Source organism: Zosterops lateralis (genome assembly GCF_965231275.1).
Source record: "Zosterops lateralis genome assembly, chromosome: 15".
Taxonomy (NCBI): domain Eukaryota; kingdom Metazoa; phylum Chordata; class Aves; order Passeriformes; family Zosteropidae; genus Zosterops; species Zosterops lateralis.
Genome location: NC_139775.1, coordinates 11310389 through 11337684, shown reverse-complemented (window position 1 = coordinate 11337684; position 27296 = coordinate 11310389). Strand labels below are relative to the sequence as shown.

Below are 27296 nucleotides of genomic sequence, written 5' to 3'. Positions count from 1 at the left end.
TGCACCAAGCCAGTGACATCAATCAGGAAAGCTGCAAAACCCAAATCCACATGAATACAGACATGGCAAAGAAATTATATATGACTTGAGATGTGCAAGAGGTATTTAACAGAAGTAGTTAGCATATTTTTACACCACAATTTGTAGGTACAGTAGCTTTACACAACTGTTTAATAAAAAATAAAGGCTTCCAGCCATAGCAAATTTAATTTCCTGCTGTGCTTGGTATACAGCTAACTTCAACATCACCTGGGGCAGAAATTAAATGGAATACAGCTTTGGAGCCAGATTAGGACATATCACGTGTGAACATTTCCCCCTTTTTCTGACCCCCAAAACCAAGGTAGGTTTAACTGCCCACAATAAATGACACTTGTTGCTCTCACACCAAACAATGATACTCTCCACCTCAACACCAAAACGTTTCAGGAAAAATCAAGGGCTCAAACCATGGAAGCTGATGTAAAAGCCAGAATTCGCCTTCTGGCCAGCACACCTCACATTATTAATGCCATCCCTGACACACAATTTGGCTGAATCCTGTAAACTTCATCCACTTGATCTAACCAAAACCCTCTTGAGTTCTGAGCGACCCGAGAGCTGTAACTCCCTCTCCTCTCCAAAACAAAGAGCCGAGACACCAATGCAGTGTTCACCCGGGCTGTTTTATTTACAATATGTACAGTTCCTACAGAAAGCGATTTCTCACAGAGGATATCAAACAGCAACCCCCCAGCGCGGCTCCCGTGTGGGCGCAGAGCTCCGGAGCCGGGTCAGGGATGCAAGGCTGGCACAGGGGATGTGATGCTGGCACAGGGATGCTGCTGGCAATGCTGGCACAGGGATGCTGGAGGAGCTCCGGAGGGCAGCAGCTGAGGTAGATCCGGGATGCGGGAGGCACTGGCTCTGCTCGTCCTGGTCGGGGTCGCTGTGCCAGCCCAGCCAGGTGAAGAGGGGCTGGGGCTGGCTTTGTTACTCTCTAGTCAGCAGCTATCACTGGTGTGATGTGCTCACATTTCACACAATGCTTTGGACTCCTTTAGGATAAAAGGCACTATGTAAATCTACAGGAACGACGCTCTGTTTTCGTAGGGAGAATTCGGATGGGCCGTTAACATGTTGCTCTGATGCTGTGTACTGTGATATTACATCCTTATTGCTTAACACATTACCATTACCTTAATTAAATGCATTTACTGTCTATTATCCAGGTAATTCCAAACTCTGAATAAAGAAATGGAAAGCATGGCAGTTTTGAAGACTGCATTGTAAATTTTTACTAAACAAACATACTGCACCTGAGAAACTTTCCTGTTCTCCTCTTCTCTTCAAAGGTGTTTCCACATTTGAGTAACAACTCACTTGTGCTCCAGAACGTTTTTTTCCCCCCCCAGAAAATCCTTTAGGAATTGAAAACTGCCAATAGAATGGCTCAAAGTATGGACTTCACCAAACTAGTGCAGGAATAGCACAAGTACTGAAACACATAAAATCCAGTCATCTAAAACCCAAAAGGCACCCAAAATCTACTGTTAGCGGCTTTTTCTTCTGAAATAGGAAGGGTTGTGTTAAGATAGTCCCTAAAAGCTGCCACTATCCCATAAATTGATGTGAAAACTTAGTGACATTCAGATACAAATTCAATTTTGTATCAATCTAAACAATACTAAATATAATTAGGGCTTACTACTGCTGACCAGAGCCTCTGATTCACAAAAACAGTTTGGAAACAAATCCTGACATTTACTGAAAGCCTGTAGAGACAACCCAAGTACCAGTTAGAACACCCCTGGGATGGTACAATTCTCACCAGCTTGATGCAAATGCAGAGCAAAGGAAAGCTTTCTCCACTTAAGGCATGCCAGTTAAGCACTTCCCTCTATCTCTAACCTACACACTCAGACAAGAAAACAAAAGTAAACGACTAGTTTGCCTTGACTGGAAATAAGAGACAGTTAAAAGCACTGCAGGATACAAAGTAAAGAGAGAATCAAACATACCTAGAACTTGCACCTTCTGTTTTGGTTATGAATACAGGGAACACATTACAGAGGGAATCTATTACTCTATGAAGAGACCTTACCTTTAGAGACTCCAGATTTCACTTTACACCATTTATATTAGACTTGAGAATCTGGACCACAAAATTTTGTACAGGCAGGAAGAGTCCAGTCTACCACAAAGACTCTACTACAAACTTTATAAACAAACTAGTAAAATAATTTTTTCCATTTGTCTTTTTTTGTACATGGCTCCTTTCCTGGAAAACCTTTTTATTTGTTAAGCTCAAATGTGACTAGTTAGGACGTAAAAAAAAACAAACCCCAAAAAAACCTCCAAACCCCAAAACTATTAAACAGAAACCCCCACAAAGTTTCCCCAAAACAACCAATGAGGATTATACAATTGTCAACACTTAAGGAAAAAGAAAACCACACCTTTAGCAAAATCTCATGAATGAAAATGTCTCCCAAAACTCTACTTCCAAGGAGAGGAGAAATCTTCTTCAATGTCCATGTCATCACTCATCGAAAAAAATTTTATAGAAAATTTTATTCAACATACAACATTTTCCAGCAAAAAAAGGCAATATACAGGAAGAGGAGTTGTACACTGCGGCTACAGAAACAAAATAAAATACTGGAAAAAAAATGTAAAATTAAGTGTGAATTGCTGATTCTATCTTTACTGCACTCAAAACTAGACACGCGGCTGGCATTAGCTCCAAAGAAAAGGAAGCAGTCTGGGGACTGAAATAAAACTACACACAATGAATATCAACATCAGTGAAATTCACTTGCAGACTCACCCAATAAAATTAACCTCCAAGTGTTAAATTGTACATGTTAATTCATTAAATATACAATTTCTTTTTTCGGTTTTTTTTTCTTCTTTTTCTGTTTTTTTTCCTCCTTTTTTATACAAAGTCAACAGCTTACTAAACACTAGTGAGCATGCCCTCTGTGCTAAAAGGCTAGTTCTTATGTTTTCCCCATCTCTTCCCATGGTAACTAAATTAATGATATTTATAATCTTTTCACTTGCTTTTGCCAACTTTTGAGTGTCATTCTATTTGCCAGAAGATGGCATAATCAATCACAAAGGTATTTCTCAATGGTTGGAAATTTTAATAAAAAGACCCAAATATCTCTTTTTAGGACTCGAGGCATCCACTTGACAAAACGGGATGCAAAGTATTTGACTAAATTAAATGAAAACTAGTTTATTAAAAAAGATTCTATGAAGCCGGAGGAGACAAAAATCCCGAATAAGTGCCAACAATGTACACAATGAAGTAGAGATTGCTATTTATTGATGATGTGAGTTTTTCTTTTGCATTTACAAATGCACAAAAATGTCATTTAAAGTATAACTGAAGGAAATAAATCTGATGTGAGTCTAAACATAAGACTTACTAGCTGCAGTGATGGTGAACACCACACGGGAAGGGCAGCCAGTCAGCTTATGCCATCTATAAACGTACTACAGACAAATAATTTTGCCAATGTCAACTGTTCTACTAAACTCTTCCCTCATTATGCTGACAATTGCCTTGCATTACGTTTACCATAAAATAACTCTCATTGGCATCCAAGCTTTTATAAAAACACCTTCATTTTGCTCAAAAAGGGCAGTCAATAGATACAGAGAAGCCAAACTGAACAGCCTCAACAAAATAAAATTAACATCAGCAGCAAATCCTCTTGCTGAAGACTTCAGATATAGTGCACGTGTACCAAAGTTCTACAGTTGTTAAAAAGGTGCACACACACACTTATTTTTGTCCCTTGCCTTGACAATCTGGTTAAGTAAGTCAGTTATGGATTTTAATAGCTTTTTCAAGGTAAGTGTAGCGACTTCTCTTTGGGGCTTTATTGAAATGGTCAAGCCCTAGCCATGGCCTTGGATGAGACATGTTGCCTAGAAAAGAAAAGAGAAAAAACAAAAATGAAGTTTTATGACTAAATTGGAAAAATTACATTACATTACACAAACTAACTCCTGTGTGCCCTGCCCACAGTTTGCTGGGAATCACAGGGTGGGCACAGGAGTGCAGGGCAGGGCTTTCCTTCCAACAGCACATTCCACAGCTCCTTCTGCACCAGGGACCTGCTTCTTCTCTTCTTCAGCCACCTACAGGACTTTACAGCACTGAAGGGTGTGCTAAAGCAAAAGAACCACTGTTATAACTTATGGCTGAGGTACATCACAGTACCAGCAAAGTGCTGAGCCTGTTTCAAACAGGGAGGAATCTGCCATTGACAACATGACAACCAACAGTATTTGCCATAAACTCTGCTGTTCCTATCACCAGGTTTAAGTGGGAATATCTGTTAAATTCATGTAAAATGCAAATAATACTAATTAAGGAATCATGAAACTGACCCTCCTCTTTATTTTTAAAGAAAAATCTCTAGTCACTTAGATTGCATGGAAAATATACAGATTTTTTCATTTGTTCAACCCAATATTACTTATTCTACTGCTAGTTTTCCTGAAAAACCACAGTCCACATGCTTCTTGCAAATAAGAGAAATTCCCTTTTAAGATGTTCTCAATGCACAGCATCCAATATTCTTTGAAGTTAAATGATAAAGGCAGAACCTAAAGAGGCTCCCAGCAAGGAAAGTACATTTTACATTCAAAGCCATCAACTGCAACCACTAAAGCATGAAACACATGATCTTGTTGGTTGCCTGCATCTGCATTTTGTGATATATTTTCTTCAATCAAAATTATTTTGGTTTTTTTCTCTTGTTTGACATAACGGTCAATATCAAAATAAAAGAGAACTGCCAATCTTCATGGGAGAATTTGAATGTTTTTGAAGAAAGAAATTAGAAAAGTTGGTGCCAGCACAGTCATGGCTGTAGTCAGTGTAACCTTGGCAAAAGCAAAGGGAAACTACTGGCATCAGCCATACCAATCAAACTGGACAATGCCACAGCTTTGGTTCCATCAGTCCTGTGGGTGTTAACATTCGGCATTTGTAGAAATTAATTCTATCAAAGGGGTGAATTCCATGAACTCTCAAATTAAAACCTTTTGACCTCACATTCCCTACAATTCCTACAAGCAGTTCAAGTTTTCTCTCTCCACATTCTGACACGTTCTGTGCCTTTGACCTGGTCAGTTTTTCCAGCTGCTTTGGCACCACTGGCTCTGCCTTGCCCACCAAGTCCAGTGGTTCATTCCAGACTATTGCCTTTCCCTCCCTGAGCCAAGAGGGATGACCCCCAGAATAAAATCAGTTCTCTGCCTGCTCTGACCACACCAGAGAGTGTTTATGTGCCTGTGGAGAAATGTCCACCTCCAAGCTGACCATCCAGAGACCCTTCACAAGTGGTGCACAGAGAGGCCCTGCAGTGACTCCTGGGTGTGTGTGTGAGACTTGTGCAGCTGCAGACACTCACAGCTCTGGCAAATCACGAGCCATGAACCTGCCTGTGCTACATACACAACAAAAGGACTGTTTGCTGGGCTCCTGCAAGTGCCCAGTAATAACACAGGTCTAACTCTGCAGGTTTTGAAATAAATGGACAGCTACAGGATTTCTTTGCAGCTGTTACATCAATCCAGAGCACAGCTGGGAAAAACTGGAGAAAGCTCGACCCCAAAACCCACCAATAAAAAACAGAATTCCTGTCAGAAAAACAGAACTGCAGAGAGTCAGTGCAACTCACAGAGAGGAACACTCAGGTAAGCTGGGAGAAGAAACACCAATGAATTCAAGGGTTTCAATGGATTTCTGACTGTGGACCCAAAGGTGCCATTCCAAATAGAACTCTCCAAAAAGGAAAAGGAGAGATTTGGATTTAGAAGCACTGGTGTAGGTTGCCCAGAGGAGCTGTGGCTGCCCCATCCCTCAAGTGTCCAAGGCCAGGTCTGATGGGGCCCTGAGTGACTGGCCTGGTGTCTGGCATCCATGGCACAGGGTGCAATGGGAAGGTCTTCATGGCACCTCCCTGCCCAAACCATTCTATGACTATGAAAACACTCCTGTGGTGGAATTCCTGAAGGATTAACCCAGATTCTCCCATGTGTAAATGTCTAAGAAAACAGAGGTTTAAATGTCAGTCAAGTAAACAAGATGGCAGCCCATGCAGAGACAAATTTAGAATGGAGCTGCATTTGTACCTTGTGAATCACCTCTTCAGAGGGGAAAAAAAAATCTAACCAGCATCAAATTGACATATTTAATGTTCTTGTTAGAATCTTCAGATTCATTGTGGATATCAAGCATAAACAAGAATTAACCTTCCGTGAGAATCCAACATGCAAGAGGGCAGATGGACAATAAAGACAAGATGCAACTGATGCTGCAAAGTGTGTTATACTGATACTGGACTCATTTGGTCATTCACATGCAATCTTTTAACTCAAAAGGAAACAGATTATTTATCTATATGCCTATAAAATACATGTTCTTGGAGTAACACGTTCATGTAACACTGCTCAGTGTGCACACAGGTGTATATAAATACACAGACAGCTACATAAATATCACTACATCTAATGTATGTCATGTAAAAAGAACAAACTCTCTGCATCCTCAGTCAAGGATGAATACATTGCTGGCAGAGCAACTTCAGCAGGCCAAAAGAAAAGTGAGGTCGTTTAACAACTTACCAGGTTGGGACTCAAAATCTTTCAAGTTCACTTCATACTCATCTTCATTGAGATACTGGTGTCGGCCCATCATTACAATGGCAAATTTAAACTATGCAAAGAAAAAAACACACAAAAACCAAGTGGTAGGATACAACATTAAAATTTCATCTTCAAGTCTAAGTTCACAGTCTAACTTGCAGCTGGTTAGATGGAAAGACTGACAGGGTATTTATGGCTTTCCATCACCTGAAGGGTGGTGCACAGGAGCAGGCTCTTCTCAAAAAACTGCACAGAGGTGACCTCCACAAGTTGCAAAATGAAACATTCTGATTATGTGCAAGGAAAGCAAAGCCTTCCCAATGATAGTGGAAATACTCTAAAACACAGTGTCCAGAACAGGGCAGAATTCCCAGCCTAGGGAGTTAACAAATTGCAACTAAAAAACCCTGCACAACCTGACTGAGTCACGTTCTGCTCTGAGCAGGAATGTGATGTGGGGGTGGCTTCTAAAGGTCCCACACCAGCTACACTTTTCTGGGTTACTTTAATGTTTTGCAGAATATCTCTCTTGATCTCTCCACTGATCCTACCCATCCTAACTAATTAGTCCTAGAAAAAGCATTATTTCAGTCAAGCAGCTGTTCTATCACACAAAATCTACACTTATCCCAAGTTTGTGGTGTTCCAACCTACTACAATAAATTCATTTAGGGTTTACAGTCAGCAATAAAAGCTCTCCCAACTTGAAGTTACCTTTTCAAATTCTTTTTCTTGTATGTCCAGCATTGTCTGAATCCGCTTCATAACCTCTCTGAAGTGTTCACCCTAATAATTACAACAAGATTTTTAATGTCAAAAAAATCTAGGAAAAAAAAGGGAGGCTGTTAGTATTTCCTGTTTTAAGCTTCATTAAAAAACATTGCCTCAATCTCTCTGTTATTTACAAAATGGCATCATTCTCTACAATATGGAACAACAGCAGGCAACTTGCTTAAATTCAGGAACTTTAAGTCTTATTGATTCTTCATTATGCAAACTGCCCCATAAATTGGCCAGGCACTACCACTGATATGTGCAAGTCAGGTTAAATTTAAGTAGCAAAGCTAGAAAATCAGCAGCAAAACAGGAATATGTAAAAAAAAACCCCAAACATATTCTTGCTCAGCATATTACTACTTTTTCTAGTATATTGCTGCTCCCTTTCCATGTACACTGCCCAAAAAAGTGACAGATACCATCAACTTAGAGATGAGTAATATAAATTAACTGTCATAACTAGGAAATGCAGAAAAAATGGTTTCCACCAAGTCAGCACACAGGTTTTACTCTTTGATCAAAAATATGGAAATCAGTAGAATTCTAATTTTAGAGTTTTAGAGGTAGAGAGATATGGACATATTTCTCATTCCCAAATTTTTAAAGTAAGTAATTTTCACACAAAATAACATACATGAAGCAGAAAAAGTTTAGAAGCAAATGGCTAACTGCTCCCAGAAATACATATTGATATGAAGAGAATCAGGGTGACATTCAGCTGGAGCAGCACCACAGAAAAACTTGAGAATTTAAATTAAGCTTTCAAAATTAGCTTTTGTTCTTGTACCAACTTTCAGCCCTAGAAGATAAAGCACATCAAATCCCAGAAAGGATGAAATGCAGTCATCTCAGAAAGTGATGGAGGATGAAACCCTGTTTTCCATAATCATGTCTCAGTGTGAGCAGCCATGGCAGGGCCACTTTTGACAACAACTCTGCACTGCAGTTACCCCAGTGCTGTTGGAAACAGGGTTGTGGTTTGCTGGGGGATTCTGCAGGGGGTAGGGGATGGCAGCTGCTGCCAAATGCCACCTTTCCAGGTATTGCACAGGCTCACTGACACACTGAACAACCTGGATATGCCAAAGGAACTGAGCTGGGAAATGATTTAACCATAAAAAGGCACAGATGGGGCAGAGCCTTTGGTACAAGAGCTGTATTTTCCTACACACTTCTTACACTAATGCATTTCTTCAACAGTATTTTGGGAAAACAACATCAGTATAATCCCACAGGGAGAAAAAGGGAGGCAATACTGCACCTGGTGTATCCTCAGCAAGAATGGAATTCCAAACGTCCCGAAAACCTCTTTGTGGAAATGTGCCACTGTGATTAGCATCTCATTTTCTTTATCTATATCTACCTGGTCCAGAGGAATTTCCTAGATCCAGACAGAGAATTGTGACTCCAATCAGCTAAACTTCCACAAAAAGAAACTAAAGTTTCAAAGTTATTTTTCCAGTTATTGAGAAACTGAAAGCATTATTGATGTACTATAACTGATTTCAAACAATTCTATTCAAAAACAATTAAAAGAGCTGTGTTGTTTGACAGAGTTTTTTACCAGAGTCCCTCAGCCCTGGCATGACAGCACTTCAGCTCCCCCTACTCAGAAAACACTCTCCTGGCTTCCCTGAATGGCTTTTTTGACAAGAAATTTTCTATCAGTGCAGAATGAGCTGACAGGAACATAGGTCTCTTGTCAGCTCCTCATTACAGTTTTACACTGGAAACTTTTTATTTGATTTCTGATCTTTGAGGCAAGTTAGCAGATCTAAATGATGAGGTGTTTAGGAAGAAAGATCATGTCAAGTATCAAATTTGCTCAAGAACCTCAAAATGTAACAGAAAAGGGAAAAAAAAAAACCTTCTAGAATATTAGAGTACAAAAGTGGGTTCTAAGTATAAACATTTCTACCATGATCTCTCAAACAAACCTTGGAATTATTACCAAGACATTAAATGTCTTATTGACAGGCTCTTGCAAAGGCTTCATGTATTGTTATAAAAACATATGTAAAAATCAAAGAATGAAGCCATTGTAGGGAAGCAGATGGAACAAAGGATGATCTTTTTAAAAGCATTATTTTTTTTAAAATACATGTAAATATTACCATGAAATCTCAATAGATATCACAATATTTGGAGACCAGAAAAAAAAACAAATTACCCCTAGAAAGAGTTTCCTCTCTCAAAGTCAGGTTTTAAAGCTTCTCCAAGACAAGCACGACTCACCTCTATTCGAAACGTTCGACTTGTTGCAGGTGACAAACACTCTAACAGCTCATCCTCCTGATGGACACCGATTATTTTGTAACTTACAATTTCTAGCAGCCTTAAAGATAAACAGGAAAAGCATTTTTAAAAAGTGATTTTTCAAAGCATTTACAAAAATATATCAATGCAACAATTTCTTTCTCAAACCCTCAGAGAGATTAGTGTAGAATGTAAACTGATGCTGCTATTGTATTTATAAATTTTTAAATCAAATCTTTAGTAAAAATTATGCAGTAAAGCCATAAGAAGTTAAATTATTTCTGGCTCAAGGCAAAAAGCCAGGATGTGCCATTACAAAATACAGGTTTCTAGGTGTGATTATTTTAAATATCCTCTTTAAATGACCTCACTTTTAACCCCTGTAACTCCTGAGAAGTGAATAGCATGAAATGCTTGGATTTTAAACAACTATTAAGTCATAACTAACAAATGCAACTGATGAAACTCAAGGATGTAATTTTATCAAATACAAAAAATTAAATAACTCTGTAAAATTTAAATTTATCGTTAAGAAAAATCTTTAACAGTGGTAACTTGGAAACTTTTAACACAGTATTACATTTCATCTGTTAATGGTTTCTACAGTATTTTAAATACTACAGATACTTTGCTGCATAAAATTTACATGATCACATAGAAGAAATCATAGACTTCCAGTTTTACCTTAATTTCCCTGAACCTTTTTCAGAGAGTTCTACAACTTTTTTACATTCTTCTAACAGGTCCCGCACACACCCATGCTTATCTGGATATACTGTTATTTCCTGTGGAATTTGAAACACAAAAAAACATTAGAAAATCTCAAAATGTAAACAACCACATTAAAGCACAGAACACACCGGATTGTTCTTCTTAAACACTCATCTTGAAAAGATAACTTAAGTCAACACTTACGTCATCTTCAAAATTTTTGTTAACAGATCTGGTTTTTTAAAATTTTTTTGTGCTCTTTAGGGTTTTTTGTTGTAAAAAAAATCTAACATCATGTACAACTTTGTTCTAAATTTGTGTTGCTCAGGGGTCGAGTGTGTGACCCATAACCACAGCCACACCAGCTCTGACACAGAAATGACAGCAAATGTGTAATGGCTTCACTCACCTCTTCCCTAAACTGGCTATTTAGCCATATGCATTTAAAACTTCTTCTGTTTTCAAAATCAGTTATCTTCATTTTGAGCTTAAGGAAGAAGAGAAAAGCACTTTAGGCATACTTTGGATAGGGCAGAATTATCTTTTATAACTCATCCCAATAAAAAGAAAAGACTCTTACCTGTTGATAGTAGAGTTTTTTCGGTTGCCTAGGCTTGAAGAACTGCAGAAGATCTCTTAAAGTACCTTCATAATTATGTCTAAGAGGATTACCAGGGCCATCCCTATAACTACAGAAGGAAGGAAAACAGCCTCTTAAAATCCATCTCTTCAAAATCCATCACTGCTCAGTACATTGAAGCACCAAGAACATTTTTATTACTGGCTTCCAGTTTCACGTAATTGCTAACACAGCCTAAGCAGCACAACACACAGAACTTTAGTGATTTTTAAACACAGCTGGGCTGTGGGAACAGAAGAACATTCAGGGTGTGTATTAACTCTCCTGGATGTTTACAAGCTCATGTCAGTGCTGCAGGCTGGCAGACCCACATTCCTCTGAAATTACTGACATAGCAGCACATGCTTCAGATTGTGAAAGGTTAATTTGTGGAGCCATATGACACAGCAAATTCCACAGTGACCACAGCACTGGAAACTACAAACAGCTACTCAAATTCTCACTGATGACAAAGGGAGACAGCCTCAGGTAACTAAAGAGCACCTACACTTCCATGAATACACAAAGTTTTTTGTGTGCATTATTCCTTAAGAACATACACAGAGCTATAAACCACTACCTTCTGCTGTAGTTTTATACAGATTTAAATCTAGTGTTACACAAACGTGTAAAACCATCACTTTAACCAGAAATAATCCTCTGAGCACCTGTGAACTTGTTAAGATTGTTGTCATCTTCATAAAAAACCTCATTTGCAGACTTTGAAGGAGGAGGGGGGAATTCAGTGAAGTAAACTCCTGCATTTAAACTTGTAAAATCAGCAAAAATACTGCTTTTATGTGCACTTGTTTCTGCTCTCCTCCATTCTAGAAATTCTGCATTCACTGAAACAGCACTTGCATCAGCTTAGCAATTTATCCCACAGCATCAGGCTTTGAAGTAATTAATGATTTTTAAAATGACATTTACTAGAACTCTTCTAAAATGTGCAATTCTTTGAGGCTCTAGAGACAGACATTGCAATGCTTCAGCTGTCAAAGCAACCTCCTGTGCTTGCCAGAAAGGTAACATCTTACTGGTAGAGAATTAGTTAACAACCTGGAAAAGACTAATTTTTAAGGAACAGCTTAGACACAGAATACTAAGGAATTCATCTTACCCCTGGGACTTGAAAAACTGTAATAGCATTGGATCCGTGTTAAGTCTCTGAGCGACTGTCTTTGCAACCTGAAAATAAATTTTTGGTAAGTTCTGAATTGTTTCACACAGTTATGACATTGCTCTACAATCATACAGTCATTCATTCCATGACAGGAACATTATGCTACTGGAATTCTGAGAGAACCCACTATGCCTACCTCCCCAAGGCTAAATAAACTAGAATTGTTAGTTTCTGAACTCTTGACACATAATAAGATATTCTAAGGAGAAAAAAAAAAAAAAAAAAAAAAAAAAAAAAAAAAAAAAAAAGAGGAAACTGTTTTAATACAGTATGTTACTGTTGCCAAAAGGCCACTAAATCCACAATTGCTCCATTCTTATCTTGCCTGTTTTTGCTGTTTATATTGCTTTTTGCTGGTGGGGTTTTTAAATTATACTATTAGGGAAATAAGTAAGACTTGCTCTGAAGATTCCCACTCCTTTAATTCACTCCACATTATTCTCATAAGTACATTTCACATCACTGCCTCACAAAAGGCAGGGGCATTCTGGTTTTGCCTTACCAAAAAAATCCCTCAAACCATACAGACTTTACACTTCAAGCGAAAAAAAAGGAAGAGAGTAATTGGCCTAAAAATAGATGGTGAGAACAGTATAGCAAACTCATCCCTGACTTTCCCTGTGTATGCAGATGCTCAAAGTTTCTGTCCTTGGAGACGGAAAATAAAATTATCTGGTTTTAAGTGGTTTTTTCTTTGACATTGACAAAAGCAGCCGCAAGAGAACTGCAGGGAGTCAAATCTACTTAGGCTCTTAATAGATCAGATCAGCTTTATTTCAGGTTTTTTCTTAGGTTTCCATGTCTAGTTTTCCTCTTCTAAACACCTCAACTCATCTATTCTTAACACAACAGGCTTGATCCGTTAGTGTCCCTGAGCATTAAACTTCACTGTGTGAAGAAAGCAGTACAGCTTGGTCTACAAAATAAATATTGTTGTTGATATTACAGGCACAAAATAGGTAATCAATAGATTCCCGAGGCATTTTTCTTTTAATGGCCAAATAAGCTGAGCAACTTTTGCGTGTCACTTTGAAAGCAAATGAATAATTTCATGAAAATATAATTTCCCTGACAGAGCAGAATGGTCTACCAAGAACTCAATTATCAAATAACTCATTATTAATAAAACTGGGGGGTTTATAGTATATTCTTCTCACAAGCCTTAGTGGCTTCCTTAAATTTTTCATTTAAAATGAAAAATACACAATGCAAAAAATGTACACGGACAGCTTTAGAACTTTTAGAAAAATATGTATAGTGCAAAAGTACTTTCCAAACAAGGAAACAAAAGAGAAACAGGACACATGCCTGAAAGTAATTCATCCTATTGGATAAAGTAACAACAAAGCCTGGGTCATTGGGGATGGTTTTATCACAGAAAATGACATCCACACGGTGATAGAGGTCTCTGAAGTATTCCTTAGCTGTTGGGAGCTCGCTGTTATCATTTTCTGGGTCATCCCTACAAGAGCAAATAAATGATGATACCATTACACATCACATTGTTACACACACACAAGGCAGTTGGGGCTTTTAAAAACATGTTCTACAGTGAGTCAGCAACAGTGGAGAGATAGAGAGATGAAGTTCAGAAACCTTTTGGAAGAGCCACCAGTGGTCCACAGTAGGACTGGTGCAGTCAGCATGACCCAGAGCCCGGCGTGTCTGTGCGCTGCAGGGCCCGGCGCCCACGCCTGCTGTGCTGCTCCCTTGGCAGCCTGGCCCTGCTCTTGCTTCCTGTGGGTTCACAGCACCACTGCAGCAGGAGCTGGCCCTCCCTCCCACCCTGGAACATCCCTGTGTGTCTGTACTAATGCTGCACAGCTTTCCATGAGCCCCTGGATCAGTCACTTTGCACAGAGGCCCCATGGATAACAATGCCTTGGCATAGAGAGGCAGAACAGTGGGCACAGGGGCTGTTTTGGGTCACTCCTGACTGGTACCCCAACTTCTCTGCAGAGAAATAGCACCAGGGTACAAGCTGTGCACTTACCCAGGAGTCAGCAGCCAGCCAAGGGTGCATAACACCAACTGGGTCAACTGGGAATGCGAGTTCCAAGGCATGACATGAGAAATACATTCATCTCACATAATCTGGGGTAAGAGTGCTGAAGATAGACTAGCTGGCTTCCACCCACTGTCAGCCCATGGAGAGAAACAGAGCAACACAGTTGGGTGTGACCATCAGGAGTGAGAGCATAGAAATGCTGATTTATAGCCCTGCCAAGCTTATGAAAGATCCCTCTATTGGATACAAGATGAGGAACTCCCCTTTGCCTTGGAGAAATCTCCAGCTGAAGCACCAGTTCACCTACAAGTGGCATGTGCTCAGGCAAAGCAGGAGCATCTCATCACTGCAGAGCAGTAAGGACCTGACTGTGAGCACAAGGAGAGGCAAAAAGGGAAAGCAGTTCAGTGTAGTTCTGGGCTGAAAGAGCTCCAAGAGCCTTGTCCAGTGGCCATGGTACTGAGCCCAAGATGTGAAATGCTGGAAGGCTCTTCAGTGTCTGTTTTACAGTGGCTCCAGTACAAAGCAGCACAAATCAGGTGCATTGCTGAACACACTCTGGTAATATTATGAGCTATTTTAGGTTACTGGTTTTCTAAACTAGGAGGACACCTTTTCCTTATGTAACATGGCAGGTGATACTCAAATACCCCGGACATTTGCTCATTTCCCCTTTGAATAAACAAATGAGAACTGCAGAGAACACATCTACTATTGGAATTTGCTCTTGATAAAAAAGCTTAAAGGAAGTTCAGTTTTCAAAGTGAACCAGGTGATGAAATTGCAATAAACTGCCCCCTTAAAATACCTACTTCTGAAACACTATGATGTCACCATCCATGAGTTCATCGAGAGCTTTATCAAGAGATACATCATAGTCTTGAATCCTTTCTGTTAAATTGGGTTTAACTTCCTGGAATAAAGAACAAAAATTATTGATTACAGAGTAAAAGACAAAAATAAAGGTCATAACAGTGAAGAAATCATCAGATAAGGTAACCTGTACATTCTTTCAACTGAAACAAATGGACAGACATGCATCTATATAAATTCAATGCATGTAGTATTAAATATCTATATGCAAATTCCACTAGCAGCTGACCCAGGGATAAAAGCATTTATATAAACAAACTGGAATGACACTGTAACCCTGACCTGCCCAGAGCAAGGAATACAGCTTTTCTTTTTAGGAAGGCAGTGTGTGTGTGCCCTAGAACCACCAGAGAGAGCAGCAGGACTGCTACCAGAAATTGCAGCAAAACCCCCATTCCTTGTTCTTACACTAGCAAGGACTTTGCCTTGGCAAGATCTGCATCATCAGCACTCAATAAATGTAGCAGTTACGAAGATTCAGCTTGTGTATTTGGGCAGAAACAGCATAGCAGACCAAGGATTTTGTTTGCTGACTTTGGCTTGGGGAAGGAAGAAGATGCAACATTTTCTCAACTTCACTAAGGTGGGCACTGAAAACAGGATGGCCAATGATGTCAGCAGCAGTAGCTCCTCTAACTCAGCAACACAGGCTTAGCACAACAAAGCTGCTCATACAGGACTTCATGGAGGTATTTTTTTCATTTTAAAGCTTTGCACTTGCATCTATTTGATATAAAATCTGTTTGAAGTTAACCTTCTGCTGCTACTCTTTTGCAGCACTGTAGACTTCAAAGCTACAGATTACAGTGCAGATAATTTATAAATTGCCATTGTCATGAGCAATCTTTTTAAATTAATAAATCTTCTTTTTTCTTTACAGCATACAAAAGACAAAGTTACAAAAGGTCTATCAATCCAAACCTCATAGAGGATAAGGTTAGTTTCTTGTGGAAATCCTGCTCTCTCACACATAACTGGAAGCAAGTCACCTGTTGGAGAAAAAAAAAAAAAAAAAGAATGTGAAATGTGTTGCACTAATTGCAAGTGAGACCAGATATAGAAAGGAAAGAATCCCTTTCTTTATCCTGGGTAGATGATTCTGCAATGCCTAAGAAAGAGAATCTTCCATATTAAAGTTTCCCTTGGTGACATTGAACCAGACACATATTTATGGTTTCTTTCCACTTCATTTGAACAACAAAAATATGTACAAGTTCATTGAAAATCCAAGAGATGAAATAACACTGCTCCTTCTTCAGAGAAAAGGTTTAGTATCTTTGAAAAAAAGAATAATGACAGCTAAAATATAAAATTAAAAAAATGTATAAGTTAACAAAATGAGACATTTAAAATGAAAAACTGAAATATTTTCAGTCAGTGGGTATTTGCGGAATTCCTCAAATTGACCCATATGAAAATCAAGCCTCACACACAATTCAGGCTGAGCAGCTGCTCAGGCTGCCATAGTGAAGGTTGGAGAAGAGTTATTTGAAAAGCTATTGGGAGGGATGTATCAAACCCCAAAGCTTTACAACAGGTCTGAAACAGCTGTAACACCTGGTGAGTACAGCAACAATGAACTGAGCAGCTGTGGGGTTTTGAGGCTCAGACCTGCAGGAAATGCCACTGACACCACATGGGGAAGAAAACTCTCAGGTGCTGGATGAAATAAGAATTTGTTTTCTGTGGTGTAGCTTTGGTTTCAGTAATGGAATTATTATTAAAGGTAAAGTATGTGCAATCCCCTTAGAACTTCAATGATTACAATGAAATTGAAATCCAGAACTCACGTATTTTACAGGATATAGGGGTGTAGATATGTCCACAATAATTCAAACTCCGAGTCTTCGGATCATACATCTTCAGAAACAACATTACATCATCTACAAATTAAAAAACAAGATTTAATTTTAAGTAAGGCGTGGGGATGGAGATCACCTGTTTTTATTTACACAGTAACAAATATGTGTCTTCAATTTATTAATTCGGTGCCCTTAAAACATAGAGAGAAATTTATTCAGTGAGTCTAAAAATATGCAAAGCATGTCTTCCACTTCAAGAGAAATAAAGGAAAAACCGCATGAGAAAAACTTATTTCAGCACTGTAGAAGTTTGATGGATACATCAGTGACATAGTTGAAAAAAGGAGTGTGCACTGTTTTTGGAGATACACCCAAAATGAAAGTATTTTGTATTTTAGAAATGTTTAGCCCATATGCTTACGATCTTTATCAAATTTGGGTAATGTTGCTCCAGTAGCAGCCATCTCTGGATCTACTGTTTCCAAAAATATTGTCCATGGATTCTCATTGTCACTGAGCTCAATCATCTATGTAGAAAGATGTGAGAGAAGAAAAAAAAAGTCTCTGAAGAACATAATACAACCTGGTATCTGCATTTTAATCCTATACAAGAACTTTATGATATTCTACAAGAGGGAGAGGGTTTTCTTAAATTTGTGTTAAAGGAAGTTTATGAAATTTTTAAAGACAAACAAATATAGATATAAAACTACTAGTAACTTTGATGAAGCAGTAACAGTAGGTTTTACTTAAAATGAACCCAGTTCTTTATCTTCTAAAAGTTTACCTACAGCTACCTTTATAATGGCAAGGACATCAGTTCATTTTAGAATAAAAGGACAGTGAAACCAATCTCTGTTTTTTGTGGTATTTAGATACTTTTTACATCTTAAACAGAATTCCTTAAATCCAGAGGGTTTGTCCCTTTTGTCAAAGGGACATTTGTTTTAATCTAACATAACAAATCATGATCACACTTTTTCTTCCTCAGCAGAAAAATCATGCACAAACCACACTCCTGCTCCCTATCCAAATTAATCCACTAAACCAAGTCTTCCCAAATACCAGATACAATGAAATTAATTTTAATTAAAAGACTGGAAAATCTTATGTCTCAAAGTTACATATTCTTAAAGAGAACTAAAAATCACAGGAGATGCACAGAAGCAATATCACCTCTCAGTGACTACTTACCGTTTTATTGCCATCTGCCTCATTATCTAACATCGCAGGTCTTTTTGTTCCATTACTTCTAGCTTGCATTGGCCATAATCTGATTTGATCCTGGGGAAATCCCTAAAATAAACAAAAATTGTGACAGGAAACTAAATCAAAACAAGGGGAAAATAGGCTAAGATCCTTTTATTAAACTTAAACGGGTCTTCTGTGTTAAAAGGTCTAAATTATGATTACTGTCAATATGTAGAGAAGGTAAGGGCTATGAAACAACCATAATGTAACAAAATAAATACATGCAGGTATTCACTACAGAAAACTCACCATAGTTTGAGAGAGGTTTTGAACAAATTCTGTAAGTGTGGAGTTTTTTAATACTTTGAAAACAGTGTATTTCACTTTTTCTTCATCATACATATCATTGCCTTGGTGACCACAGAACTGATCCTCTGCCACTATCTGAAAAATGACATTTAAAGGTTACTATTCAGATTAGCCCAGCTGCACCACATAATACCTTCTCAGGATGCTTTACTATGCAACCTCTCTGGCCCTCTGGCACAGCGCTAACACTATTCATGTTCTCAGGGAGCAAATTTGCAAGAATACAGATTATAATGAAATTAAAAAATCGTGATTGATAATCTCATCAGTGCAAGTAATTAAATACGTTAATTCTTACAAATCCCAAGCAATTAAAAACCAGTCGTGCTTAGATCCCAAGTCTTGGAATGTGCTCTAACAATCTTGGCACTTGGAGAAAATAAAAAGGCTACATAATTCTGTAACTGGTACAATGCAAGGAGGGCACTGAACTCTTTCCCTGGATTTCCCACAGCTCCCCTGCCCTCTTTGTTCACAGAAGCACAAAGAGTGCAACGCTGCCAGTGTCCCACTGCAAACTCAGTGCAGAACAAGATGGACTTCACCAGTATCTCTGCTTATCACCACCAGAGAGAACAGGCAAGGAAACATGGAGGCACATGGAAAATGGGTTCTATTTCTCTGTGCCAGATGGGCTCTGGAAAGAGCCATAAACAGGGCTCCTTAAGGCAATTCATAACAATCTAGTCCATCTGGCTTTTCCAAAAAGATAATTGCAAATATAAGCACTCTCTCCTTCTGCTTCTACTTGATGAGCTCAGTTTGGCAATAGTCCAGACCTGCAGCCTATGGCTAGATACATTCTAATTTTAGAAAATAATTCCTGAAGGAGATAAAAGTGCAGTGGCAGGGCAGCCATTTGAAACAACCTGGTCCTTTCACCTGAACTTACTATTTTTACTCACAAGCACAACAAATTCTAAAGAAAACAGAAATGTTTGTAACATACAGTACTGTGTGGTTTATTACAGTTTGGTGCATATGGAAATATATTTAAAAGCACTAAACCCATAATTTCTCTTCAGAAGAAAAGTTTAAAAAAAAAAAAAAAAAAAGAAAATCAAGGTTTGCCTCCAGGGTGGTTTAATATTCTAAATTTTCATGGTAAAGTAGGTGGGTGTAACTTAATCTGTCTCAAAAGCTGACCTGCACTTGCATATAGAGGTGAGCTTCCTGCCTCTCCTTCCTCTTCTGAGCTTCTATCCTCTTCTCTTCTTGTAGCCTTTCTACAAGTTGTTGAGGAATATCATGGTCGGTGACAGGCTGCAAAACTTCACCTAGAAAGCAAATTTTATGATGATATTTCAAGATTTACATCTAATAGTTTCTTTTTCATACATGCTTGACTGCCCTCTGATTTGAAGTCAAAACCAGCTTTCTTTATCTTTCACTTTAAAACACAGTTTGATATCATCATGCTTTAGCAAAAGAAGCACTTCTGTGACAAGTCAAAATGCACTACTTCTGTGAAATATGTATCATTGACTTTTGAATGAAATATTCAGTTCAGAATTAAAACAATATTTGCCCCCATTCTTTAAGCATGTATTTATCTACATCAATCAATCAATTTTTACAATCAATTTGATTGAATTCCATCACTGAATCCAGTTTCATCACTAAGTTTCCTATCCTATAAACCAGCCCAGGTTGAAGCACTTTGCAGGTGCATGACTGAACTAAAAGATGACCCAGAGCAGAAGACGCTTCCCGAACGTGAGAGAATGGCTGGCTGATCATCTCTGAGTTCCGACTGTAAACGAGGCAATCCTGTTGTGTAGAACACTGCCAACAATTTCGAGGTAAAGCAGCCCTGACCTCTCCCTGCCTGTGAGGCCCCTTTGATCACAGAGAGGACACGTACTGAGCTTGGACTCCCTGATGTAGACCAGCATGTAGGCGTTGGTGCAGTGCCGCACGGACAGGTCGTCGTCGTGCCCGCCGTAGTTGTGCTCGATCGCCTCCTCCTTGGTGCACCTCGACACGACGTCGTCGTCAAATTTACACCACTGGGGAGGAAGTTTTATAGAAAGGTGATTTTAACACGTAAAAACAAGTTCCTGAATGAGAAATTAATCCTATTTCTGGCATGTCTTTCAGCTCTTTGAAGTCACTAAAATTACCTTCAAGCGGCATGGATTTTAAAAGGAAAGCTAATTCAGTATGGTTTGTGCTGCCTGCTACTTGTGCTCAGCATAAGGAAGTCCATAAATACCAAACCTTTACTGAACATTTCACAATGAGTACCAAAAGCACAATAATTAGTCCAAAAACCTTTCTAAAGACTGTTATTCAAATATCTAATATTTCTGCAGGAAACAGAAAATTGACTTTAGCTGTTGTAAAATGAAATAAAAAGCAGTGATGCACAAGACATCTATAGGAATTCTTTGTACATTTAGAGCAATAGACGTCAAATTTTAAATTCAACCAACTTTGAATAAATTACAAATAGCAACAAATTCCCAGTAAAACATGACTTCTACTCTTACTGTGAACAATCATGTACACACAAAACAAGTCAACTCAAGGGAAGAGGCACCTGACCTATAAATGTCCAATCCAATCAAGTCACCTAAACCTGGAACAGTGGGACATACACAAACATGCTGAACCTCTGAGTCACAGAAACACTGGAAATGCTCATATTTGCTTCAGCAAAGTCAGCCTCAAAAACCTGCTGGATAAAATCTGATTGCAAAAGAACTTCAACCCATACACACACAAGCAAAGGGATTTCCTCAGTTAAAAAGTCTTTTGTTAAAAGCCAAGTGTGTGTGCACTATTCTTTTAGGGGTCAAAAATCCTGAATATTTGCCCATTATAAAAACTGCAAGTATGCATTTACAACACACAAATACTTATAGGTGCTTTTCAATACTCACTTTGCCATCGCCCTTTGGATTTAAGTAAACAACATAATGTCCACCATGGTTATCTCCACTGTGCACTAGAACTGCATGGAGAATGTAATTCGCAGGATCTTTAGGATCTGTTTTTTGCAAAAATTCATCTAGTGGCAACTGTTCAGGAAATTCAAACCTAGTTTTGAAAAGAATGAAGACAATTGTTTTTGTAGTTAAGATAGACACAGATTATTATATACTATTATGGAACATTATGTGTACTCCTAAAGCAAAGTATAAAAATGGAACATTTTTACTGTTGTTACTGTTACAATGCCATTTCTATCCAGGACATGCTGCATACAGTGGCAGAATTTATACTGTTTAAATATGGAATAAAAATAAACTTTTCAAGTAGCTCAGGAAAGTGCGCCCTCAGTAACAAGGGCAAGAGCACTTCAACTGAATTAGAGTTGGTTTGGATTCACCGCATCAAGGCAAAAGCTTTAAAATCTGTTATTTTCTAGCAGACAAACACAGCTTTCCTAGCACAGGTACCACTGGACTGGAGCATTACTCTGAAATATCTCACCTTGGTGAGAATGAGATAATTGCAATACACATTCAGTTTACAACCAACCATGTACCTCCTCGAGAAATTATAAGCCTCTGCTTACAGTGAGTGGGCAAATGGCTCTCCCTCCATCCATGGGAACAGATGGAGGGCAAGCAGGTAACTCCTTATTCATGCTGCTAACTCTGGTGGCAGCCTAGCCACACACTGCACAAAGACTGCTACACAAGCCATTAAAAGATGCAGTTCATGGTCAAAACAATCACCACGAACTACCAAGCATTCAATTTATCATTCTGAACTTCAACATTCAACCAGTGCACTTTTAGGGGACCTCCACTGTGTGTGACTGCACATGCCTGCCTCTCAGAGTTTAGTTAAAACCAGGATTTTGGGAAGCTGTTTTTTGATAAAATACATCCACAGGTCTAAATTCTACAGCAAAATCCAACACACACGCTAAACCAAGCAACTCACTTACCTATCATTTATCTTGATGTTTTGGTCAGTCTGAGGATCATACATAAACCTCATGAGCTGTAGGTGTAATACTGGTGGCAATGTTAGGAACTTCACACCTTTCTCTGCCTCCTAGACATTTTAAAGGAAATAGAGGGCAGAAATAACAGCATTTTTAGCAACTCAAAATACTTGTTTGTTGTAGACACCCTTCATATAGACTTTTATAGACTTGATGGCAATGTGCACCAGAATAGTTCAAAACTTGGGTGCAATTTGAGTATCCTAATGCTGCACCAATTTCCCATCAGCTACTCCAGCAACACAAGAACTCAGTTAAATTAAATTTAGGCCACTCATACAAGCAGCACGTGGACACCCCACTGCACTAAGAGAAGCTACCTGCATAAATGAAATTGAGAGAATATGGAGGCAAAAGCTCATTTTTGATCAGTTAAGAATTTCATATACATTGCATCCTGCCAACAAGGATTTGGCTACTGTGCTCTACCTTCCTAAAAACAGCTAAAGAATATGTAGAACATTACTGACAAAACTTGATATGTCAAAGCTGCAGAAGTAAGCTTTAGTAAAACATTATTTATAAAGGATTTCAGCTTACTCCAGTGGGTGCAGCAAAGTGCAACTGAAGAGCTCAGAAACATATGCACACACATAAATGTTTAATTTCCATGGGTTCATTCGGTGTTCTAGCTGAGAGTACAAACATGAGCTCTCCAAAGTTACTTTTAGAGCTGTGCTTTTTTACTTGACACTTGGAAGAACAGACTACTCATAGAGGAAGAACTTCTCAGTCTTAAGATTGGTGGAAAAGAAAAGCATTCTAGCAACTGAAGACTTGGACCTAATAGAACTCACTACAAACTAAATTGCTATAAAATCTGAGCTCCATTTTAAGAAACCTAACACCAAATAAGAGGAGCTATATAAAAAGTTTGTCTAAGAAGTAACATCATCAAAATCAGTTCATAAAATCTAGACTGGGTTTTGCAACATTGTTATTTTATCAAGGATAAAGACACAAGACTTAAAAGCAGGTTAAAAAAAAGAATAATACCTGCAAGCCATGTTCTCCTGCATCATACTTGTTATCACCATCCAACTGCTCCACTGCAACGTAGTCAATGAAGGACTCAAAAACTGAATGAAAAAAGATTGGGGAATTGTACAGAAGGAGGAAAAAGTGTAAGTTTACTCTAGGCCTGCAAGATATTAATCAAATGAGACATTAGGACAGGGGAGTTTGCATTTGAATATTTCTGTCCTTACTTTACTTAAAGTTTTATACTGTTTAAAAATGTCAAGAAATGCACCATATTGCAGAGGCATATCTAAGAATACCAGCAGATTTTAAAATCCCACAGTTACAGCTGCCTGCCACAACTCCTCACTTCCCAACTGTAAAGCATCAAGCCAGAAGCCTCTGTTTGCTGGACTCTTACACATCCCTTCCTGTGCCTTGTACCCCAAGTGCTCAGCACAGACATGATAAGGAACCACTGTTACGCTGTTCTGAGTAGTTAATTCTTTTTTTTTTTCCTTATTACTATGGCCAGGTCTAAATAAGAATCTATTTCATCCGAATTCATCTCTATATATAAATTATAATTACTGTGACGATACCACTATAATCACCATGGCAGTTTTATGACAACAGAAAACTCCTAAAGTTCTTAAGAGTTTTATGAAAAGATACCAGTGAGAGAATTAGGGAGGAAGGAGCAGGGAAAGGAAATGGAGTAAGGAAAAAAAAAACATAAATGCAATGCAGGCAAAAACATTCTCTGCATTGAAAATATTTTCAATAAAAGTGTCCTAAAGCACATATTTTCAATCACTGTTCACCAACAAACTCATTTGAAAACAACAGGCACTAAAAGCTGTCCAACATGTTGAAGTACTGGATTGCTGCATATCACAATGTATCACTTACTATTTTTCTTTCCCTTTATACTTAGCTGGATGTCATAATAATCTTCTATTCGTTCAGATCGATAGTCCACGTGCTTGCATTGAATATAAGACTGGAAACAAAAGCAAAACAACACAGGAGTTCAATTTGATAAAAGTAACAAGAGCTAATTTAAATTATTCTTGAGAAAGGTATAAAATACATACCACCATCTTCCCTCTGAACAATTTAGGGATAGTGCCTTCTACACACGTGCCTTTCATTTTATTTTCCACATTATCAAGGAGCTGAAAGAAAAATCAGTTTTTACACAAGATAAACTTGAAGTTTTTAAATTCATTCATCACACACGTGACTACTTAACTGATTAGATGCTAAGTGACTTGGACAAAAATGAAATGTTAGTCTATTTGTACTGACATCTTCTTTCTAGTCTTTCAAATCCTCTTCTTCCCCCTAAGCTACTCCATTCCTTTGAGGGCTACTCCAGCTACTCCATTCCTTTGAGTCTGGAAACCCCCACTGATGTAATAATGCATTTCATCTTCAAAACTGCATTTCTCTCCATGGCTATATAAAAGTTACCACTAGCACATGTTCTAGCAACTTTCAAGCTTCCTTACTGTTCACAAATTCCTCACCCACAAATGCCACAAGCAATCCCATTCCTAAAGAGAAATCAAGGGAAAACTCTGCCTTTGAGATCTAATTTAAATTAATCAGGGCCACTATCACTCTGATCATCCCTAAGCTCTATTATATATATATAGACACAGAATATCAAGAGAAATTTATACATCAGAGATCAGAAAGAAATAGTATAAACATACCACTCGACATAATTCCTGGACATCATGTTGCATGAAGCTGTCTAAAGTTTCCCACCTTTGTAAGGAAAATAAATAATTACTAATTAGGAAAGGAACACCTCGAAAGGCACTTTTTGATTTCTTTGCAGATCAAGAATGTAATATACAGCAAGATGTACAGACTGAGATTTGGGACAGGCTGATGCACAGGTTCTTTAGTTGTGTAGGAAGAGGCAGTGAACTTGTGGACATTTTGGCAGCTCCTCCCTTTTCTCCTGTGTGGGACTGGTGCAGGGACTGCAAAGGAGGCAGAGCCAGCTGAGGAGGCCACAGCCAAGCTGTTGCTCTTCCAGTCTACAACCCAGTCTCAGTTCATGCCAAAAAAACTCTTAAATAAAGGCTTGGGAGCAATTCAATGCCATCGGTTTCCACAGCAGGTTTCCAGCTGCCTCTGTTCCAAGGGCCCTTCAGGTGCAGTCAAGTGGTGTTCAGGGATTATTTCAGTACAGGAAAGGAAGCAAATGGATTTACAGGAAAGACTGGCTCCTTTGTGCTCATCTAAACACTTAATCCTGGGTATGCAGTAACTCCAAGGAGGCATTCAGCTTTCTGAACTGTCCATGTGCAAACACACGGTGTGAAAGCAGGGACGAGGGCAGCAGGATCTAAGTGCCTCATGGCCAGCATGGCACACTGCAACAAGGGTGTTCAGCACTCCTGCCTTCAATAAAACAAGAAGCATAAAGCGTTTCTAGTTCCAGCATTAAATACACCTGTAACTTCAACTCAAGAAAGCTTTTTAAGTTCTAAGTCTCTGACAACTTTTTTTTGCAGCAGTCATCACTCCCAACTACATGAAACAAACTTTGTTGACTGTAGGCTCCAGTTTCAGTGTGATGTTCCACCCTGGCCCTAGAATCAGCAGCAGGGTGATCAGGAGCAGTGCTGTCTTTATCCTCCCTCCCACTCTCTTCTCAGTGACTCAACCCCCACTGTCACACAGCAGCAAACTAATCTCCAAAGTGTGCCAACAACTGTGTGGGGTCCACACTTAAACAAGCTGAATCAAGTGACCTGTCAGATAATTAAGAATAGAAAATAATGCCCTGACTCTCTAGGCTTTAAACATTAGCCAGCTCATAGGACAAACCAAAGAAAAAGGTCATCCACTGAAATTAGGACAAAGAAGTGCTCCTTCAGACATGGCATCATTTTCTACTTAAAGAAGTAATAGAAATTCACAACACTCAGGAAAAAGTAATACCCTAACCAGCACCTAGGGCTCAAAAGGCCAAAAACCCCTCTCTGATTCAAGGATGAGGGAAGGGGGAAACCTGAATCTTCAAACACATTCTAAAATTCTTTTCCAACAACACAAGTAGGCATAGACACATTTTTAAAACCCTGCTGTTAGATACAAAATTAAACATCTGCAACACCCTTGGGAAAGGCCTCTTCAAGCTACTGAATATGACACAAACTGGGATCTTAACTCAAGATGAAATATTTATTCTACCACCCAGTCCTGTCCTGTAACAGGACAGCAGGAGCACTGATAAAGCAAATATACAGTGTGCTAGTAGGAACAGGGGATGGCCAAATGAACAGACAATGCTGAGGCTACTGATTTCCTTTTAAGATTCCCCTGAAGGGGAAGAGTCAAGGTTGCAAAGACACAAGAAGTGTTCTTAGGACAGAGCACAACTACAGGCTGTAACAGCAGATGCAGGATGAACACAAGGATAGCTGTATTAAAAAGATGATATAAAATGTGTTTTGAAATAAAATGTGTTCCTAATTGTGTCTTGAAATAAAACAGTGCTTGACAATATTACTAAAAGACTAGCCTATAAATACAGTGAGACAAAGTAATACAAAATAAATAGATAATAAATAATAACATCCTATTCCACACTTATCTAACATGCAAAGAGAAGACTTGTAAAGGTTATACTAATGTTAATCTTTCTGTCCCAACTTGTGTCTTTGATATGTTGTAGGGAAATGTTACAACAGCCATCAATGTTTAACAACATGGACATGCAAATTACTGCTACTGCACTAAATCTAAAACAGATTCCACTTTTTGAAGATAATTAACAATACATGAACTGCAATGTTTCAATGACTATTTCGTTCTGAATTTTACTTAAGTCAAATGCATCACACAATGTTCAGGTAAATTATAACCCTGCTTTTAATAACCCTGTTTCTGTACCATTCCCCTTCCCAAAA

The 27296-nt window shown here is 38.6% G+C and overlaps 1 protein-coding gene across 2 annotated transcripts in view; it reads right to left on the bottom strand.

Moving 5' to 3' along the window:
- Positions 1 to 2534: 2534 nt before the first annotated feature.
- USP7 (ubiquitin specific peptidase 7) overlaps positions 2535 to 27296 on the bottom strand; it is a 69592-nt gene continuing 44830 nt past the window's right edge. The window contains exons 8-31 of one of the 2 annotated variants that reach the window (XM_083872646.1): positions 25083 to 25137; positions 24459 to 24539; positions 24274 to 24364; positions 23398 to 23480; positions 22342 to 22451; positions 21326 to 21482; positions 20305 to 20449; positions 19587 to 19717; positions 18381 to 18515; positions 18075 to 18176; positions 17302 to 17407; positions 16869 to 16961; positions 16000 to 16067; positions 15018 to 15118; positions 13506 to 13659; positions 12135 to 12202; positions 10976 to 11084; positions 10805 to 10882; positions 10369 to 10469; positions 9664 to 9763; positions 8690 to 8809; positions 7366 to 7437; positions 6631 to 6721; positions 2535 to 3921 (exon numbers count right to left, since the gene is read on the bottom strand). In XM_083872646.1, coding sequence (XP_083728772.1) covers positions 3815 to 3921; positions 6631 to 6721; positions 7366 to 7437; positions 8690 to 8809; positions 9664 to 9763; positions 10369 to 10469; positions 10805 to 10882; positions 10976 to 11084; positions 12135 to 12202; positions 13506 to 13659; positions 15018 to 15118; positions 16000 to 16067; positions 16869 to 16961; positions 17302 to 17407; positions 18075 to 18176; positions 18381 to 18515; positions 19587 to 19717; positions 20305 to 20449; positions 21326 to 21482; positions 22342 to 22451; positions 23398 to 23480; positions 24274 to 24364; positions 24459 to 24539; positions 25083 to 25137 — 2458 coding nt within the window. In that variant the 3' untranslated portion in view covers positions 2535 to 3814. Of the gene's footprint in view, positions 3922 to 6630; positions 6722 to 7365; positions 7438 to 8689; positions 8810 to 9663; positions 9764 to 10368; positions 10470 to 10804; positions 10883 to 10975; positions 11085 to 12134; positions 12203 to 13505; positions 13660 to 13997; positions 14335 to 15017; positions 15119 to 15999; positions 16068 to 16868; positions 16962 to 17301; positions 17408 to 18074; positions 18177 to 18380; positions 18516 to 19586; positions 19718 to 20304; positions 20450 to 21325; positions 21483 to 22341; positions 22452 to 23397; positions 23481 to 24273; positions 24365 to 24458; positions 24540 to 25082; positions 25138 to 27296 lie in introns of those variants that run through there. The other variant, XM_083872647.1, reaches the window with a different exon arrangement.